Source organism: Paramormyrops kingsleyae, chromosome 16 (assembly GCF_048594095.1).
Source record: "Paramormyrops kingsleyae isolate MSU_618 chromosome 16, PKINGS_0.4, whole genome shotgun sequence".
NCBI classification, from domain to species: Eukaryota; Metazoa; Chordata; class Actinopteri; order Osteoglossiformes; family Mormyridae; genus Paramormyrops; species Paramormyrops kingsleyae.
The window spans coordinates 11501300-11522086 of NC_132812.1; the positions used below are offsets into that span (position 1 = coordinate 11501300).

At 46.9% G+C, this 20787-nt stretch overlaps 1 protein-coding gene across 7 annotated transcripts in view; it reads left to right on the top strand.

Moving 5' to 3' along the window:
• The window catches only part of LOC111845416 (glutaminase kidney isoform, mitochondrial-like), a 36144-nt gene that overhangs the window by 13728 nt on the left and 1629 nt on the right, over positions 1-20787 (top strand). The window contains exons 4-17 of one of the 7 annotated variants that reach the window (XM_023814823.2): positions 1395-1524; positions 2025-2104; positions 3366-3529; positions 6482-6540; positions 10269-10301; positions 10391-10449; positions 10682-10748; positions 11137-11187; positions 11515-11691; positions 12981-13112; positions 14987-15079; positions 19750-19811; positions 20009-20085; positions 20560-20623. In XM_023814823.2, the coding sequence (XP_023670591.1) occupies positions 1395-1524; positions 2025-2104; positions 3366-3529; positions 6482-6540; positions 10269-10301; positions 10391-10449; positions 10682-10748; positions 11137-11187; positions 11515-11691; positions 12981-13112; positions 14987-15079; positions 19750-19811; positions 20009-20085; positions 20560-20623 (1248 nt within the window). Of the gene's footprint in view, positions 1-1394; positions 1525-2024; positions 2105-3365; positions 3530-6481; positions 6541-6643; positions 8899-10268; positions 10302-10390; positions 10450-10681; positions 10749-11136; positions 11188-11514; positions 11692-12980; positions 13113-14986; positions 15080-15734; positions 17549-19749; positions 19812-20008; positions 20086-20559; positions 20624-20787 lie in introns of those variants that run through there. The other 6 variants (XM_072700966.1, XM_023814825.2, XM_023814824.2 and 3 more) reach the window with 6 other exon arrangements.

The following is a 20787-nucleotide window of genomic DNA, read 5'->3' on the forward strand; positions in this document are numbered from 1 at the left end:
CTGTTTTGGCATTTGAGATGTTTGTGTCCCAGGAAAACGACTCATTTGGTTTTAGTAAAATTGGTTTTGAAAGGGTTATTCCTTTTATTCTACTCCATAGGGTAACTTTTACCCTACAAAATTGGCACGAGAACTTTTATTGCATGTTTCCTTGACGCCGCATGTTTCCGGCACCAGCTACTGGCCCGGCTGCTTGCCAGTGATGTCAGCTTTGTGGAAACGTGGCTGCTGGGTCCTGTGCTCCCTGCAGTCCCGCGCAGAGGCCTGACTGCTCTCTCTGGAGCCCGCAGCCTGCGGGTGTGACCTACAGAAGACTCTCTCAGGAGTCCCGCAGTCATGGGACTCCCTTGCAGGCTGCCATAACCAAAGGCTGCCTTGCTGTTTATTTATAGGAAGTCTTGGTGGGGGCAGGATTCCGGCCCCCCTCCCCCTCTGGGGGGCACCATGGCGCCATCATAATGTGTCGTTATTTTAAAAAGCTTTCTACATACTGTCGATCAAAAAAAAACATCAACAGAGAATTAAGTTATTTATATTTATAGGTATTTACAGAGATTGCCGATTTTACCGGAGAGGAATGTCCGAACGGATGGTCCTGGTAAGAGGGCAGCGGGCCCCAGCCCATGGGAAGCAAGCATCTGGACCTGCCACCTCGGGCAGGGTTCTGGTCTGCGTGCGTGCGTGCATGTGTGTGTGTGTGTGTGTGTGTGTGTGTGTGCGTGCGTGCGTGCGTGCGTGCCAGTTTCATCACTACACATTTTTTTCCACATTTTTGGATTAATCCCCTGTGGGACATTGTCCACATATTTTCCCTGGCATTTCCAGATTTTCCGGACTTGTTCACATGGAGATTATCTAAACAGATTTTTGAAGAGGATATTTCTGAAATTCCGATCCGACATACTGTTTTTTTGGTTATACATTTTTATTGTTTTATAATTTATTTATGCAGATTAGCATTATTTTAATCAAGTACATTAAATATGATATACCAGATAAAGAGATACTTAATTCCTCTTTCACACAATGAAAACATGCTTACAGTTCAGCAAGTCCAATTAGATGCTGAGCTATGAACTATAAAAGCAGAACAAACATGTTTGCTGAAGGTTCGAGGGCATGGGAAAGGCATTCGTCAGTGCCCCGACACCGGGGGGAAGGAGCCCAGGCCAGGGGCATGCGGGGGGGGGGGCAGCGTCACGCTTTATGATTGGCCATACAGCCAGTATGAGTTAATTTGCCGGGTGCTCGCTGGCTTCTGATTTTCTGTTCTCACTTATCTTCTGTGTTTTATCCCAGTCAGACAGACACAGGGTCTTTGGGAACCAGAGGGGCTCATTATCAGCTGCTTCTCAGTGTCTGGGCGGCTCACAGGTCTGCGCTTCGTCCCACAGGTGCGTGCAGAGCAACATCGTCCTCCTGACCCAGGCCTTCCGCAAGAAGTTTGTCATCCCCGACTTCCAGCCCTTCTCCTCTCATGTCGACAAGCTCTACGAAAGTGCCAAGCAGCTCTCGGGCGGTCAGGTGGGTGCAGGGGTGGGGCTCGGGGAGGTCAGGTGGGTGTAGGGGTGGGGCTCGGGGAGGTCAGGTGGGTGCAGGGGTGGGGCTCGGGGAGGTCAGGTGGGTGCAGGGGTGGGGCTCGGGGCGGTCAGGTGGGTGCAGGGGTGGGGCTCGGGGCGGTCAGGTGGGTGCAGGGGTGGGGCTCGGGGAGGTCAGGTGGGTGCAGGGGTGGGGCTCGGGGAGGTCAGGTGGGTGTAGGGTTGGGGCTCGGGGAGGTCAGGTGGGTGCAGGGGTGGGGCTCGGGGAGGTCAGGTGGGTGCAGGGGTGGGGTTCCCAGGCCATCTCCTATAAGTCAGCTTCCTCTGGTCCTGACTCTGGTCAGAGGATTGAAAGCTTTATTGTCATGTGCACTAAGTACAATGAAAACATGAAAAGTTCACAGCAGTAAAATAAAATAAAAGCAATAAATAAAAATGCAGTAAATAAATACAACAAATGATTTGCCCTTGCCGTGTGTCTCACAGGTGGCTGATTACATCCCCCAGCTGGCCAAGTTCAGCCCTGACCTGTGGGCTGTGTCTCTGTGCACAGTGGACGGGCAAAGGTAAGCGAGGAGTCTCTGCTGGTTGGTTCTTTAAGGGGCTCTTAAGAATACCTATTTACTGTCCTTACCAAATACATGAGTGAAGGTCTACGGGGTGAAACAGACATGGCCTTAGCTAACAACACTTAGCTAACTTGGCCATCACAGTGTGTTGTAGGAACCTGACAATCTGTAAGAACCTAAAATTGACTAAGCACTTACAGTATGTAAACCTCTCTGGCTAAGGGCATCTGCCAAATGCAGTAAATGTAATGTAAATGTCTAATATTTGGTCATATTTCTGCAAGGGATTAGATGAGTAAAAAACCGGGAAAACATCCTGTCAGGCTATTTACTCCATTAATGTAAAATAATATAATGTCAGTTTGCCTTTAAAAGTGGCTGTAGTCATACTCACCTAGTATGGAATGAACCTTGTAAAGAAATGCTTTGTAGTTTCACTGTTTTTTTTTTCCTCCCCCAAATATATTTATTTGCATTTGTTTTAAATACAGAACAACACAGTCAAAATAAATAAATAAAAAATAAAATAATAATTTTTAATAAAAAAAAAACACACATCTCAACTACTTTTGGTATACCAGCGTTCACAGCCATCCATTTAACAATTGGACTTTAACCTTTTCGGAGTATTTAGTTATTATAAAGGAAATTACATTATGTAATGGAGATACCAAGTACAAAGAGAAGAATGTTGAATATCAGTCGTCTCCTGCTGTCAAGTCCTCTTGGTTACAATAACATAAAAATGGAGTCCAAATATTGTAAAAGTCTTTAAGTTTCCCTTTAACTGCATAAGTCAGCTTTTCCATGGCGAGGTTGTTAGTCATTTCTTTAAACCAGAGCATAGAGGACGGCCCTTGTACTGTATCTCCTTCCATTTTAAAGCAATAGCCCGTTTGGCCTGAAGCAGACTAAAGTCAAGTTTCACTGTTTTGATGTGATGCTGTATTGCTTGGAAGTTTCTGGACCTTCAGTCCTTCGCTGCCCTGCACTGGTCACCCAGAGTGCTGTGAAGCAGTAATCCCTTTCAGAAATGGCATTGTCTTCTTCAAAATAATCATTAACTTACCCTGTAATCCTGCTATGAGGTGAATATGTGTCCAGGGTCTTTGTAGTAGAACATTGTGTAAATGTTTCTGAATTGTTAAATTAGTAATCTTTTTATCACTGTTAGAAGATAGTTATAAGTATCACCCTCTGCTGGCCAGTGCTTGTCATTCCACCCGGTGACCCCTGACCCCTGTCACCCCTTTACCAGGCACACGGTGGGCGACACCAAGGTCCCCTTCTGCCTGCAGTCATGCGTGAAGCCGCTGAAGTATGCCATCGCCGTGCACGACCACGGCACCGAATACGTGCACCGCTTCATCGGCAAGGAGCCCAGTGGCCTGCGCTTCAACAAGCTCTTCCTGAACGAGGACGGTGAGGGTGGCGGCTCCGGGCCCAAAGCTGGCCACACCTTAGTCCGTGTCAGGTCCCTGCCGGCACCAAGGGGCTGCTCTTATCTCCTTGGGGCTCATTAGCTGTTTGTGTTTTTACCAGATATTGTGTCCTACTGCATGCAGAGTCTTGTTTACAGCTATTTATTTGGGGCAAAAGTGTATATTAGCTCAGAAGAAAACACATTTTAACATTAGAATGTACGGTATGGGGCTTCACAGTAACCAGTTAAAAACTAACAAGAATTTGTTCAGTTGTCCAAAAAGTCACTGATATCTATTTGGATGGCTAGATGAACAGCGCTTCAGTTCCCAAACCTCTCCTCAGGGGCACCCCAGCCATTCCATGTATTTGTTAAATTTCTTCACTAGCTCACTTAAATAATGATCGTAATAAGTGAAATAACTCAATGGGGTATTGATTAGCCAAACAAGGAGGGGCAGTGGTCAAGTCAAGAAATACATGGATGTATTGATGCAAATACCACGGTGACATTAGGGGAGGTGAAAGAAAGCAAGAAAGACAGACAGACAGACAGACAGATTTTCTTGATCCCGAAGAACATTTAGGCATCTAGTAGCTTACACCTATTGAAGAACACAATGCAAAATATTAATAGGAAGAAGAATAAAGAACAACAAGACTGACAAACTGGCAATAGTAACAATACTTAGGGATAATAATTATAATGAAAGGTAAGGTACTAAGAATACTAATCACTACAGAGTAACTATCTAGTGGTACATTATTTCCCAGTGAATACAGTGGTAGTGCAAGTGCTTGGTAATGTGTAAGGAAGATACTGTAAATTACAGCATACTGTGCATATAAGTGTTATAATACAATAATTCTAAAAATACTATAAATACAAGAAATACTATAGCACTACAAATTGCAGCTAAATATACATTTGGAAGTACTAAATAAAGATGTCTGGAGCTGATATAACATTGAATACCGAGAAGTTAATTGAATTTAATCACTGGGAAGAGTTGAATAGTCTTATGACCTGGGGGACAGTGTCAGTCGAGAAGGGCTGACACACTTTGACAGACATGAAATCATAGTTTTACACCAACCGGAAGATCATTTAAGTTTTTCTTTTGTTTCGTCCCGGGCTATGGGTTTAAAGAAATGACTAACAACCTCGCCATGGAAAAGCTGACTTATGCAGTTAAAGGGAAACTTAAAGACTTTTACAATATTTGGACTCCATTTTTATGTTATTGTAACCAAGAGGACTTGACAGCAGCGATGAGAACAGGGGACGGGGGCAGGGGGAGGGAGGATTAGGGTGCAGAGGACAAAAAAATGGATTGACACAACAGAATGGATGTATTTAGAAAATATGGGGACAGAGGACATGACACCAGGGTGAACTTCGGGAGTGACACAGGCCAAAACAATAAACAAAACCCAGTGAACTACCGACATGCATACCAACGAAAACGTCCCTAACCCAAAAGAAAACGAAACAAGAGACAATCACTAACCTAACCCTTTCTAACCACAAAACAGACAAAACGTCATACACGCTGAAAACAAACGGCAGTCACTCCCTACAACCCTTATACATATACAATACATAAGCGAAGCATAGACAATGAGCACGAGCAAAGAGCTATCAGAGGGGGAGGGGGGTGGTGAGGCGTTATTTATAGCCCATGAGTGGAGAGGCGGGAAACGGAAACGAGGCAAGGAAAACCAGTTCATCCAGTTTTGGCACTGCGATCTTTGAGAGAAATGGAAAACGTGGAACCGGATCAGCAGACTTGCGGAACGGGATCTGAAATGGAAGATGAATACATGCATATACACACATGGACGTAACACTTTGTGTTAGACTTCTGCATAGTAGTGTATATAAAGGTATATCAGCGTTTAGCATATTGTAAAGATTATTGACGCTTCTGAAAGCGCCTGAAACCCGAGTGACTTTAGTCCGCAGAATTCACTGCGTTGAGTTTCCACTGTGATAATAGGGTTTGGTCTCCTGGATGAGATCAGCAGCTGTGCTTCTGTTAGCGCGACACTGTGTCAGGACAGCGTCCTGAACGCTCAGCCCTTGACCGAGATGGACCCAAACGGCCCGGCGCCTTGGTCCAGCCACCTTTCAGGGCTCTGGCGCGTATGTTGGAGCTCGTATCGTGTGACATGACGGAGGTACCAGTTGACGTCACTCTCACGTTTTTGTGTAAAAGTCACGTTCGGCTGTCAGCCATGCCTGACAGGCGCTTTGAAACGTGAGCCCGCGGGTGATACCCGAACAGGGGACCTCGTGGCCAGGTGGCACCAGTGGAGTCGCTGCACCAGCTGGACCAGCAGCCCATCTAACGCCGCTGTAGCAATATGTGGCCATTTAAGCTGGAGGAATGTGCTGGTGCATTCTGGGTAAATGCCTGCATGGAAAAAAATGTCAGATAAGCATCGAATTGGAGCTGATGGGGTGGGAACATGTGGCTGCTCCCTTTCCTGTTTCTCTGGCCCTCATCTTCAAACAGTGGGGAAATGAGTCTTTGCTTGTAATTATAATTATATTGTTTAGATTCAGTGGAGTGGCCTTTGTTGCCGGTGGCAACACACGGCTTCACCTGCAGCTCGTTCACATTTCTGTCGGCTCATCAGATGAGGTTGGCTTCTGCTGTCGATTTCATGGGTTTTTGGGTCTTTGCGTAACACCCCAAACACAGCGTGTTCCCCAGTAGGGACATTCTGAACATGAAAATGGAGGCAACAGCTTAATTTTACCGTTTTTAAACCGACGAACGCAGCTTAACGCTTTGATGGGTTAGCAGCATAGTAGCTATAATCGTTTATAGTGTTGTTTCTTTTGCTCTGTTTACAAAAACAAGTGTGAAATGGAGGTGAGGCAGAGCTGATGCAGAGTACTGAATATGTTTCAGCGTGTTTTAATGCCTGCTTTTGTTTCCTCAGATAAACCCCACAATCCCATGGTCAATGCTGGTGCCATTGTGTGCACCTCTCTTATAAAGGTAAATACCGTTTTGATTTTAGTGCCTTTTCAGATGATACCTCTGTGCCTCGGTGGTCAATGTGACGTAGGATGCGGGGACAGTGACCTGGGATGTCGCTGAAGGTCACACTTGTCCAGGTTGTTCTGTACGTTCAAGGCTTCTAGTCCCCTCGGCCCCTTCTGTCACCTGCAGCTCGTGCAGTTGGCGGTTAGTAATAACAGAGGTGTTAGACGATCTGAAGGGAATTCACTATTTGCACGCCATGCCCACAGACATGCGGCCGGCTGACAGCCAGAGAGGTGCCTGGCGCGACTCCGTCTATTAGGGCCATTAAACCCCCCAGCCGTGTCGCCCAGGCCTGATTTACCCTCTGAAAGGGAGAGATTCCTGGTGTTTAAATGGAGATTAACTGGGACCCGTCATTGGCTGTAGATAATGGGCCCTGCTTTTCCACATAGCCTCCCGTGTACTGTGACGCGAGTTTTTCCGTTCATGGTTCAGGGCGCCCGTTTTCTCATTGACCGGCCCACTGAGAGACCCGTGCCTGTCTCATTATGGGGGGCCGCGTGCATTTCAAGCCAAATGTGTCCCCTGCTTTCACTGTTTGTGCTTTATTCTTTGAGAAAGGCCGTTTGAGACTCGCCTCCGATGCGCGTTGTGGGGGCCTCACTGAGGACTAAACACTGCACGCTCATGTATGTCTCGTGACCTGGGCTTCACACGGTAAAACTCCAGTAGAGGTGGTTCATCACCATCCACCTGTAAGTGAACGTAACTTTCCCCATTGAGAGTGTACCCATGATAGGCTGGGGCATGTTAAAGCAAATAGCTTTACAGTTACACATGTCCTGTGTTTACCCCCTTTCATAAATCTTGATGACTTTGAAGAGGCCCACGGAACCTTCTGTGTCACCATAGAAACCGAGCTGGCGTGTAAGTCACGGTTCGTGGTTGCGTGACCACAGCATACGGGCCTGGTTATTGCTGCTAGTTTTGTGCTGATCACCGAGGAGCATGTCAGGATTCTGTTAGGAGGGTGTAAGCCACACTGAAGGCATTCTCGCAGAATTCACAGGTAACAGGAAAGAGGGTATTACATTCACACACACAAGACTGGTAAATAATTTCATATGGTCCTTATTCAGTGGTCAGGCAATACACAAACCATGCATTTTACTTAACCTGTCCTCAAGTAATACCTCGTTATAAAAGCTTAAGATTCAGGTTCCATGATGTAAGACTTCAAGTAGTTCAGGTACTTTGGTGTTGATGCATCAGATTTCAAAGTCTTAAACTTTCTTTTATTACAATGGGTTTGCCTGATGCAATTAAAGGGTAGAACGAACTTGGCAACCTGATTGTTCTGTATGTGTATGCAGAGTGTATATCGATGCATCTAGAGCCCCCGAATTGCCTAGTACAGGGAGCGGGTGATGCTGTACAGTTGCCCCCTGCTGCCCTCACTTCTGAATGCAATTTGAAGTCTCCCGCCCGTCCCGATGGCTTGCATCCTGGGAGATACCACCCCTCCTACCCCCCCCCCCCCCAATAAACCGCTCCCTGTACATCAGGCACTTCTTGTGGACTGATCTCTCTCTTACCGATCGTAGCCGTTCCGTTGTCACAGAAAGGTGCTGTGTTATTATCCTGTCAGGGATCGGAATCAGTGATCAATACTCTCCCATTGGTCAAATTTGATTATTGGGTGACAACACCATTCTGATTTATATCTGTTTGTAAGACCTAGCTATTCGCATTAGCATGCCTTAATACGGTATGTATTCATTCCAGAGGTATCAACCAATCAAAAGCACGTGGCTGTGAATGACCCTTTGTCACATGACAAGCTTTTTGACCAGTCGAAACCACGCGGCTGTGAATGATCCTTTGTCACATGACAAGCTTTTTGACAAATCAAAACCACATGGCTGTGAATGACCCTTTGTCACATAACAAGCTTTTTGGTCATTTTTCTTGACAGGGTGATTTTGCAGTGTCTTTCTGTCCCCAAACCTGCGTTACCTTTTCATATAACACTGACAATTGAAACACTGTCATGTCTTAACCAGCATTCACTATATAATGACATATAGCCTGTCTGTTTGATTCCCTCTCTCGAATGCCCCTCCCTCCCCCCAATGAAATGTATCATGTAGAGTAGTGTAGAGCTGTCTGTAATGGGGGGGTCACTTTGGGTGATACCATGGGGAAGCAAAGCATGATGTCTTTCCCATTTCGCTGTTACTGGGACTGGGAGAGCAATATGGAACTGTGTGATGTTTCTGAAGGCCTTTTTGTGGTTTATATGTTGTTACATATTTTACAGCATTAGGATCTATGGGATATTTTGACTACCGCAACAGTTCAATGACGTTGGTAATTTTTTCTTTCAATTATTTTTTTCCCATCGAACAGACTTGGGTTCAAACTAATCTATAGCCTCATTTTGATATACTGTTAATATTCCTATTTGTCAGATGTTTTCTGTTTGCCATTAGGATACAGTAAACTGTAGAGTAGTAACCTGTTTGGATACTAAACCTGGTTTTACACAAAATGAAGCCGTAATACACGTATTGTTTAATTTTGAATTTTTCATACTTAAATTTTTGTTTAAAACATTGATATATGCAGTTTGTGCAGCTATGTACACAGTGTAAGACATACATGCATCAATTTATTGCATGTCACGTGGAACAAGCATTTCCCCAGGAAGGGGTTCCTGGGTGATGGACACCGCAACACATGTATGGGTTCCTTGGCCTCCTGCTGGGGTCTCATCTTCACACGCCAGCTTTCAGTGTTCATCTTCATGCCTGGCAGCAGCTGACCTGCTGACCACCTGGACCAGAATATCATTTAAGTCTGCACACTCTAGGACACACGCATACCAAGTTCAAGAAGCTGCAAGCAAGTCCTAAAATGCAAAAATAACTCTAGAACACGCAGAGTTCTAGAACACTCCCCTTTTAGACTCCCTCTAAAAAATGCTAAATTCATTGTAGAACACATACTTACAGCAAACACACAAGCTCTAGAACACGGTGCATCAGAATAAACATCAAGGCACAAGCTGTAGTACACATGCATGCTGGAGGCACACTGCATCGCACACTGCGTCACACACTGCGTTGCACACTGCATCACACACTGCATCACAAACTAGAAAAAAGACCCTATAGTACACATATAGGTGACTGACTTCACTTCTTCAGTTTGATCTTCAGTACATTATTCAAAAAAATATTAACATGAGAGGCTTAAGAGAGCTTTTATCATCTGTCATTGTGCTAAAAACATAGTATAATAATATAAACATTTTAAGAAAATGCCATTTACTTATCTCTTTACTGATGTTTTCATAAGACTGGATTTTCTGCATTTTACTAAAAAACTCTGGAAATTAAATTCAGAGTTATCTCCATTATTCTACTTGTACATTTAACCCCACTTACCTGAGCCTGTGTTCCATACCCAGAGACCGCATTAAAAATCACAGTATTGTAAAGTATTTTTGATAGCTGAGAACATGTTAATTCTTTTATTCTTCAATATACTCATTTTTGTGTTTCTTGTTTTATTTTTTAATTAAATGTATTCTTTATAATGTATGAATTCCTTCAGTAGTGATACTGGTACCGTAATTGTGTACAGTTTTGAGAGACATCACATCATAATATACTCTTCAGTGCTTCTCTGCCCCTCACAGCTGTCTGTCATACTTATTAATCTTTTTTGTCTTTTAGCAAGGAGCAAGTAATGCTGAGAAGTTTGACTATGTGAGTATGTGCCTCGTTTCTGCACCTTCCTAACGGACCCCGGACTCGGCCGATTGTACCTTAAGTCCTCACACGACGTTGTCTTGCAGGTCATGAACTTCCTACAAAAAATGGCAGGGAATGAGTATGTGGGATTCAGCAACGCCACGTGAGTATCGGAGCAACTCGCAGCCCATTGCGGGCTGTTGTCACTGGGTGTCCCCTCTGCCATGTGATTTCTGTGTTTGTTTTTGCCGGATGAGAGAATTGGCAATATTGACTCATGGTTTAGAATTCTAGCCTTCATGGTAATGGTATTAATGATTTAACAATGTGGGGAATAAGAAGGGCACCACAGGAAATGTGTGGGTGCTGCTGACATGGTGTCCTCTGTGACCCAGATTCCAGTCCGAGCGTGAATCAGGAGACAGGAATTTTGCTATTGGCTACTACCTGAAGGAAAAGAAGGTCAGTGCTGCTGTATTGTGGTGTGTGTGTGTGTGTGTGTGTGTGTGTGTGTGTGTGTGTGTGTGTGTGTGTGTGTGTGTGTGTGTGTGTGTGTGTGTGTGTGTGTGTGTGTGTGTGTGTGTGTGTGTGTGTGTGTGTTGGGATAGTCGTCACTGAATTACGGTGCCATCACTTTGCGATCCTTAAAGGCTGCTGTCTGGCATGCTTCTGTAGAATGTCTTGCAATAAAACTCCAGAGTGTCTGACGTGGTGGGGGCTTCAGTCTTCTGGCGGGGGGGGGGGGATTTTGATTCTTCAGGGCTGAGATGTTCCTCCAGTCTGGCAGAACCTGAAAAGGACATGATGCAGCAGTTTGAGTGACCTTGTTTTCCCCTGTTTTTCTGCACAGTGTTTCCCTGAGGGGACGGACATGACCTCTATTCTGGACTTCTACTTCCAAGTGAGTGACAGCCCCTGCCAGACAGTCCCCCCCCCCTCCTCCAATGGCATACACTGGGTGGGGGGGTTCTGGAAAAAACACTGTAGGTTTTGCAATAGTGGCATCTCCATGGTTACTGTCATTGTGCTGATTTTAAACCCTGAGCAGCCATGATTCAGTAATATTGTTATTAATTATTGTTATTCTTATTAGTTACTTTACTTAGTAGTAGTAATGGTCTGCAGTAGTGTAAAGTGGGTATGTAAGTCTGCTTTCTGTTGCGCTCGTCTTTACTGTTATTTTTAAGCTATGTGTGATTGTGCCTATGTTCTCTAACCATGCCCACAGCTGTGCTCCATCGAGGTGACCTGCGAGAGCGCCAGCGTCTTGGCCGCCACTCTGGCCAATGGTGGCTTCTGCCCCATCACAGGCGAGCGCGTGCTCAGCCCCGAGGCCGTGCGCGACACGCTCAGCCTCATGCACTCCTGTGGCATGTACGACTTCTCGGGCCAGTTCGCCTTCCATGTAAGTCCCGCCCCTACTTTGCCACGCCCCTGCATCTTCAGCTCGTTAAGTGAGCTAGGAAAATTGGGTGTTTCCCCACCTCTGCCCTGCCCCCAGTACAGTCGCACGCCCCCATGCCACATTCCCCCCTCATTACACAGTCGCACGCCCCCATGCCACATTCCCCCCTCATTACACAGTCGCACGCCCCCATGCCACATTCCCCCCTCATTACACAGCCGCACGCCCCCCATGCCACATTCCCCCCTCATTACACAGTCGCACGCCCCCATGCCACATTCCCCCCTCATTACACAGTCGCACGCCCCCATGCCACATTCCCCCCTCATTACACAGTCGCACGCCCCCATGCCACATTCCCCCCTCATTACACAGTCGCACGCCCCCATGCCACATTCCCCCCTCATTACACAGTCGCACGCCCCCATGCCACATTCCCCCCTCATTACACAGTCGCACGCCCCCATGCCACATTCCCCCCTCATTACACAGTCGCACGCCCCCATGCCACATTCCCCCCTCATTACACAGTCGCACGCCCCCATGCCACATTCCCCCCTCATTACACAGTCGCACGCCCCCATGCCACATTCTCCAGCCATATCAGAGCCTGAGGCAGAGAGGCCTCTTGGAATAATCTCAGGCGTCTTCTGCCTGTGGACAGACGTGGCCTGACATCTCCAACATTTGTTTTATGACACTGTAAATACACTCCACCCTCTTTCTGCTCTTTCGTCTGTCTCTCACTCCCTCGCTCTCATCCTCATCCTACCCCCACCCCCATGGAAACAAATTCAGGAGCAGGTGTGTTTTTTTCTACCAGACACTGTCACTTTTGGCTGTATATATTTTTCTCGCCTCCCTCTGTCCCCTGGAATCTGTCTGTCCCTCTGCTTCTGCTGCCCCCTCTGTCTCTTCCTCTCTGTCTGTCCCTCTCTCCTCTGTCCCTTTGTATGTCCCTCTTACTTCTGTTCCTCTATTTATATCCCTGTTACCTTTGTCCCTCTGATCTGCCTCTATGCCTCTATCTGTCCCCCTCTGCCTCTGTTCCTCTTGCCTGTCTGTCCCTCTCACCTCTGTCCCTCTGCTTCTATCTGTCCCTCTCACCTCTGTCCCTCTGCCTCTATCTGTCCCTCTCACCTGTCCTTCTGCCAGTCTCCCTGCCTCTGTCTTGCCCCCCCCCCACCCCTCCTCTGTCTTGCCCCCCCCCCCCCCCCACCCCTCCTCTGTCTTGCCCCCATTCTCCTGGATGGATGACCTCCCCACTGACATCTGTTCCTATGTCACAGGTGGGTCTGCCTGCCAAGTCCGGTGTATCCGGGGGGATACTGCTGGTGGTGCCCAACGTCATGGGTGTCATGTGTTGGTCGCCGCCCCTGGACAAGCTGGGCAACAGTGTGCGGGGCATCCAGTTCTGCACGGTAGGTGCTGGGGAGGGGCTGCCCTCTATACCTCCCCCTTTCACACTTGGAGGGACGTACCATCTCTGTGTGCTATGACTCCACTACATCCACTTCATGTTCGGGGGGGAGGGGTTAAAAAGCCCGGGACCTGGTGAACATGCACTCTTTTCAGGGCCCCTTCACCCGCAGTGCCCCCCTGCCCATCATTAACACACCAGCTATCAGCCACTGCGCAGTAAACATTCCTCATTCTCAGGTAAAGGCTGCCCCAAGGCTCGGAGGCCCTGAGGGCTCTGTGTCTCCGGCTGGATATTTCCCAGCAGGGCAGCGAATTCTCCATAAAGACGAGATGCCGTCGCCCGTCTGTCTGTTTCTCCCACCCCTAATATCACGGGTCCCTGTAGGACAATATTAGATCGGGGCCTCGGCCTTTCGTGCTGGTGTCTGCAGGGGTCTCCGGGGTCTGATTCTGGCGGGTCGCCGGTGAGTTAATCAGGGTTGCTGGGAGCTTGTCTGATAGCAATAAAAAAATTACAAAAAAAGCGTGATAAGCTGACGTATATTTGATACGAGCGCTTCAGACACACACACTCCCACTCAGATTCCAGTGTCCCTCATTCTGTGGCAAGTGCAATGGGCTGAGACAGCAGTTGCTATGATACATAGATCTCCGGGACGATTTTTTTCCCTTTTTCATAACTGCAGTTGTCAAGGTTACCATAATCTAATAAAAAAAAAGAAATGTTTCCATTACAGGACATCTGCTCGCAGAAACAAGGCCAGGAGTAGAAACCACCTAAAATGTGTCAGTGCTGATAAGTATTGCATAGCTACAGCATTTGGTCACACACGGAACATTTTTAATGGGGGAAGTGTAAGGAACCGCCCACTGGCCCAGCAACATAATCCAACTGGGCAGCTGAATCCTCTGAAACCATTCATGATCCATTTGCTGTATTTTTTGACCCCACTCGATGGTGCTCTTGGTTTGCTTTGGGGCATGCTTTGTGCTCTTTTTTTAAACAGAGAGCACCATCTAGTGGGGTCAAAAAATACAGCAAATGGTTCAAGAATTGTCATTTTGTCCATCGATATTTACGCTTTTAATAAAACCGAATAAACTCTGACTGCAATTGTTTGAAAACATTTTAGATACAATCACCAGATAAGTGAGGCTGTTCTGCTTACTACGTGTATTTGGCTAAACTCGTTCCGGATCACAGTGTCATAAAGGATTTGATTTTGGTAGCTAAATCAATGTCCAGGGACACAATATGTACAAAGTTTAGTCTTGTTCTGGGACTGCAGGGTGGCTACATACTCGTACAGTGTCAGCTTGGTTTGTCAACTCAGTACATGGTCTCAGTATAGCTGAGTGATTGTGGTAACACCACTCCCCTGGAAGTCACTAGAATTAGCAACTGCAGACAGCCAAGAACTAATTATAATGTGAATTACTGTACATGACATACACCAATTCTAACCAGCATAACCTATGTCTAGTCTTAAGTGGTCACTGAGCAGAAGGACAGGGAGAGAGGGGCAGAGAGCAGGGGGGGTTATGGGGAGTCCAGGGTCACAGAGCCCTGTGGGGCCAACTGTCTGAGTAGTGTGTGGATCAGCAGGTTAGGACACTGATCGGAAGATTGCTGGTTCAAACCCCAGGGATGACAGAGTGATTTCACCTTTCGATCCTTGATGCCCATTTGCCTGGGTCTGTCAGCCCCTGCTTTCTCAAATATGTATATTGACTTGGATGAAAGCATCTGCTCAAAAACTGTTATGTAAAATGGAAGCTTATGTGGCCCTGTGAATTCTAGCATTTTTATGTCTCCTGACCAAGCCAGCTGTGTCCGGTGGGGTATCTCATTCCAACCTGTGTTGTCCCACAGGACCTGGTATCTCTCTTCAACTTCCACAACTATGACAACCTGCGGCACTTCGCCAAGAAGCTGGATCCTCGCCGGGAGGGTGGCGACCAGCGGGTAAGTGGCCCCTCTCCATAAACCCACCAGATATGCCTAGACCCCCTCAGAGCTGAGCCCAAGGTCATGTTGTCCTCGAGCCATCTGTCTGTCTGCAGTAATGTGGGTGTGGTGGTTCTGTGAGACAGGTTGTAGGTGGTAGGTTCCCCAGCCTTACATGCAGTGTAACTCTGTCCTGCCTATAGTAAAACAGAAGCTGGACTAACCAGGACAGCATGTAAGAGGGGCCCTTTAGCTCTGTCTTGAGGATGTTTAATAAGTCACAGGAGCCTCATCATGTCATTACCAGTGTCCTTATCTGCTGGATTCGATTGAAACATTCATAGGTTCAATGAAACGATACTAATTTTACACCGCTGTGTATAGCTTGTTTAGGACACATAGGGTTGGGTAGCTTAACGCCACCCCTGAGATTCATAGCCCACAGAGGCAATCTCTTCAAGGCCTTGTTCTTTCTGACATGCATGTGATGGCCCTACCACGTGACACGATGTCGGCGCTGGTCCGATGATCTCAGAAAGGTCGCCGGAGGGCATGACGTTCCTTGTGTTGGGGTGGGCAAGTGCCCCTGGCACTGATCCCACCGCCCCCCCTGCCCCCAATCAGCGAGACACAAGAGTAAGCACTAACGTGTCATCCGTGTTACCCGAAACAGCAGCACACCTTCGGACCGATGGATTACGAAAGCCTTCAGCAGGAGCTAGCGCTCAAAGATACTCTGTGGAAAAAGGTGTCTCCCCAGGAGTGTGATGAGGACAGCTCCACTACCGTAGTCTATAGGATGGAGAGTGCGGTGGACCGCAGCTAAGCAGGGGAGGGGCCGGGCAGGGGCTGAGAAGAGGTATCCCCCCGTGCGCTAACGCTCGCTAACGCTCGTAACTGACGAAGCTGTTAACTACCACAGTGTTCATGACTGTACATATGCCCTGTTCTGTAATCCCCCTACACTCCTCTATTGCTGTATTATTTAATTTTATTTTTAATTTCTGTTATTCCATGTATATGTTGTCTCATCGAAAATGGTGTTGTCATCTTCAGACTGGCAAAGCTCAGTGGGGTAGGGGGATCTGAAGGAACCAAAGCCAGGTGGGGAAGGGGGGGGGGGGGGTGGGTGAATTGGAGGGGGTCTTGCAGACTCCTATTGAAATGACATTGAGCTTGCCCTTGTCTAGATTTCTGGGCCGGGGTGAGCGGTGTGTCATGTGCCCGGTCCTGGTATGTTGTTGAGCTCTCAGTTCCCTCTGTGACCTTTTAGCTAATTGGTCACCTCAAGTGGGACCTCGCCCCTGTGAATGGCCTCTTTGATTTATACTGTTAATCACCTGAAATTATTTTTAGGTGTGTCATTGCCACCCTTTGCATTCACATATTCATGTATTTATAACTGAAATTTAATGATGACCACGATAATGATGAAGAACATGATAGCTGCCGGTGCTAATGCAGTTATCGTAGACTGGACAAGGTGTCGGCCTTAAACTCATGAAAACGGGAAGAGTGCTTTGGGCGAGCCGTTTCAGGCCACACTTGGATACCATGCGTGTTTTCTAGTGAGCAAGCGGGAGAGAGGAACCTGAGAAGACTCAACAGCAAAGCAGAGCCTATATGGGGATAAGTGAACCTTGTAAGACCTTCTTTGTATAGGCTGCTGTCATAGAATTTCTGCTGCAAAAAACAGTGTTTTCTTAGAGGCCTTAATGTGTCCAGGTACCATGCATAAACTGTACCGTATCAGTGGACTTAGCTGGAATCTTCCACTAATAAATGTCAGCTTTAATGACTGTTTAATAGCATGTACTTTATGTTTATGTGGTAATTCTTTCTTTTTTGTCTCTATTTGAGATTCTGTAAGCTTGAAGAAGCCTGAACTTGTATTTGAAAAAAGATTTAAGTTTGTCTTTGACAATGGTTTCTTTACTGAATGGTTTTATTTTGAGGTGCAATGCATTCAAAAGCCTTGCGTTAGGTCTGCCCTAATGGACACCATAGCTTTAAGCCGATACCAGAAACAGAACAGCTCAGTGTTCACTTGTTTAGCACCTCCCTTGATCTGGGGGCTTAGCAATAGATTGTCTCAAACCTTCACTCTCACTCCTGAGCCCCTGTAAATCTAAGTATCACCTGTAATGGTAACTTAGGCCTGTAGCTTCATAATGCAGCGTAGCAGCGCAGTCCTGCTAATCGAAGTCCTGTTTGTGTTCATTCCTTTCTGAGCAGAAAGCTACTCCATACTTGAACTTGAAGGGGGTCGGTAGCCTTTCAGTGTTCCACAATGTGAGAAATGGTTTTTGAATGCAGTACCGGTGTTTGTTTGGAACACCTGGACACTTTGTGTGTAAAATGTGTACAAGAAAACCTTTAACACATACTGCTCCTGTATGACAACACTGCTTGTCTTTGCTCTGGGTTTATTTATCCTTCTTGCATCCATTTCTTTTGTACCACCTAATAAATTAGTTTTAAATCCCATCCCCTTGTTTATTTTTGTTTTGTTATACAGAGCATCCGTGGCTGGAATAAAACAGGTGTCCTTTAAGAAATCACTTTAATGGCAGCTATTCGGCCATCGGATAAGCTGTTCTGTTTATATAAATGCGTTAATTTTCAAAATTAAAAATGTCCTCAATGGATATAAAGGGCTCCTGTTTTTTCCTCTTGTGGAAGGGATTAATCCTTTTTCTGAAAATGTAAAAGGGAAACACAAGGGTGTCATTGTTTGTAGATTGAAATTGAATGTTCAGCTAGTCAGTGTGAATGTTTTGCTAAAGATACTGCAGATTGGTGATGGCCTGATCGCTGTCAGGTGTAGGTATGAGCCGACTCTGCCATGCGGCCTCCTGCCAAGGCCAGAAACGCGTGTGTGGCTACACACACACACACACACACACACACACACACACACACACACACACACACACACACACACACACACACACACACACACACACACACACACACAGAGGCATGGCTGCTCTTTCCGGTCATAAGACCGCTGCTGCTTTTCTTCAAAGTTACAGCGCTGCTCCGAGTAACGTTTTTGGCTCTGCTTTTCCACGTTACTCTGGATAGTTTTGGGTGCAACTCCTGAGGTTTTGCTGCATTCCCCATTTAGTGTCACACACTTGAAGGCACTTGCAACGGTGGTGAAATTGAGTGTGTCTGTGCTGTCCCGCTGTGCCTGAGGTAGCGCCCCGCTCGCTTACTTTTACGGTGTTTGCCGCACATCCTCTGCATGCTTCCTCGCGCCTCTGTCCTCTAACTCCTGTGAGACCCAGCCCTGAGAGGCTGAGACTAACTACTCGCTTGCCTGCCCCCAATAGCCTTGCTTATTCTGCAGCGATCTGTCAGTGTGTCATGGTAAAACACAAAAATATACGAGGTAGTCGTCACATGCTTTTTATGCTTTGCTGATGGCATTGTGACTGAGCACCAGTGTCATGTGTGACGTTACCGTGACGCCACGGGGAAGGGGATCTGGTGGTTTCTAACGTGCCTTTCCTGCTAGTCGCAGGCTACCCGGCACACTCAGACCCCAGTGGCTTCCTTCCTGTTAGCTGAGGTGTCTCCATGTGCGTGCCTCGTGTCGCACCTCTGTGCTGCCCCAAATTCCTGCTTCGTCACTGCACTAGTGTGTGTGCTTCTGAGCATGTGTGCGTGGCAGGGGCGTCGCATTTTTAATTACAGACAGACTGTAATGTGTGTGTCTGTGTGTGTGTGTGTGTGTGTGTATATATATATAACTGGATGTATGTGGCACTTTGCATTGTCACTCAAATTTTGATTCCAAGTGCCACCTAGTGGCCATCGGTGTCTCATCACTTCGCCAGGCCAAAGACACTAGGAAAACGTGATTGGAGATTTCTGTCAATTGATGCCTTTTTTTAAGTGCATGGGAAATAAATATCTGCTAAGGCATAGATTCTCTAAGGAAAAGGCACTGAGGACAGAATCTAGCTAACACAATGAACCTGCTTTCTCAGGGTGTTGTTGATCCCATAGAATTGTCTATAGCCTTAATTTACCTCGGAGAACATAAATCTGAGTCGTGTAAAAGCAGTTGAGATGAGACTAAGAGATGTGTGGCTGGTGATAACTTGACATTGCGTCTGTGTAGCGATGCAGCACCAGCCCCACCCTGTCTGTGTCTGTCGGTCAGATTTAGTAATCATATTTTATTTAGCCCATTTTTATGAGCAGGGTCACCACAAAGCATCACAGCTGATCTGGGTTAGGCCTCAGAGCAGCTTACTGTTGGGTTTGATTCAAGATTCATGAAGGCTTTAAGCGGTAGTTGTGGGTACCATCCATTATTTTTTCCCCAAAATTGCCGCTGCCTTAATTGTGTCTTTTAAAGACATTTCATTGCCTCCACAGGTGATTTGAGGATGAGGTTGCTTTTTCCCATTTAACTCTATTCACAGCTTTTAACACCTAATAACTGTTCCTCCATCTTGGCAATGTTCTTTCTAGGTTTTTTTCCTGGGAAGCCACTGAACCTTTTACCCATGAGCTCATGAGAAGCCGTGAGATGATGCCACACCCCTCGGTTCACGAGCGCTGGGCGAACAGGAGTCTCCCCCAGACTGGGAGTGTGCCGGATCTTAGGCGTCGCCAGGCCCCCACCCCATGATGTCGCACTATGACAAGCTGCTCTTCTGTCTCCCCTGCAGGTGAAGTCAGTCATCAACCTCCTGTTTGCAGCCTACACTGGGGACGTGTCCGCACTGAGGAGGTATGACTGCCGCCAATTCTGCCTGAATGTCACACCACGTCTAGTGTGGGTGGTGGCACTTTTCGTCTGAGTCCTGGTCACAGAGTTTAGAAATGTCGATGGATCTTGTGTATGGCAAATGAGACCCACGCTCTAAAGAGGTCGTCATTCAGCTGTCATCTTTGTGAGAGTGGTGCTTGTCGTGCTCCTCTTGGCAGGTTTGCGCTGTCCTCCATGGACATGGAGCAGAGGGACTATGACTCCAGGACAGCCCTGCATGTAGCTGCTGCTGAAGGTAGAGAAATGACTGCCGCCATTTTGTATATCCACCACAAATGATTGGTTGAATGGTTGATTGGTTTGATGGATGGTTGATCTATTGATTGGTTGGTTGGAGTTGGCTTGTTTATTGAATAGTTCGACGGTTGGTTAGTTGACTAATTGGTTGAATATGTGACTGGTTGGTTGATTGGTTGGTTGGCTGGCTGGCTGGCTACTCTAAGGAATCTTTTCATTTTACCATAGCACAGTTACTTTCCTGTAAGGGGACAAGATTGGGGCTGTTATGGAGCTCATCTTGCTTCCTTTCGGTCAGCCATTTTTGCCTGCTGCATTGTTGGAGGGCACGTGCCTGCGTAGTCATGACTTAGGAGAGCACTCTCTGTGCCCTCGGTCCCGTTTGCTCTTCTGCTCGTCTGCCTTCGCTGGGGACGGCTAAGTGCTGGTGTAGCACTACTGGTCTGTAGCCTGAACGTTACTCTCTTCCCAGGACACTCGGAGGTGGTGCGTTTCCTGCTGGAGGCCTGCAAGGTGAACCCAGAGCCCAAGGACAGGTAGACCGAAGCGACTGTCCATTTCTCAATAATTAGCCTTCAAACCGAAAGAGTAGGAGACTTAGGTTTACACCCGTGCCAGCCTGTGGAAAGCCACAGCACGGGTTTGAGGGTCTTCATGTGTACAGCTGAGAGTGTCGTTCCAATTCCCGCTGTCTTCACAT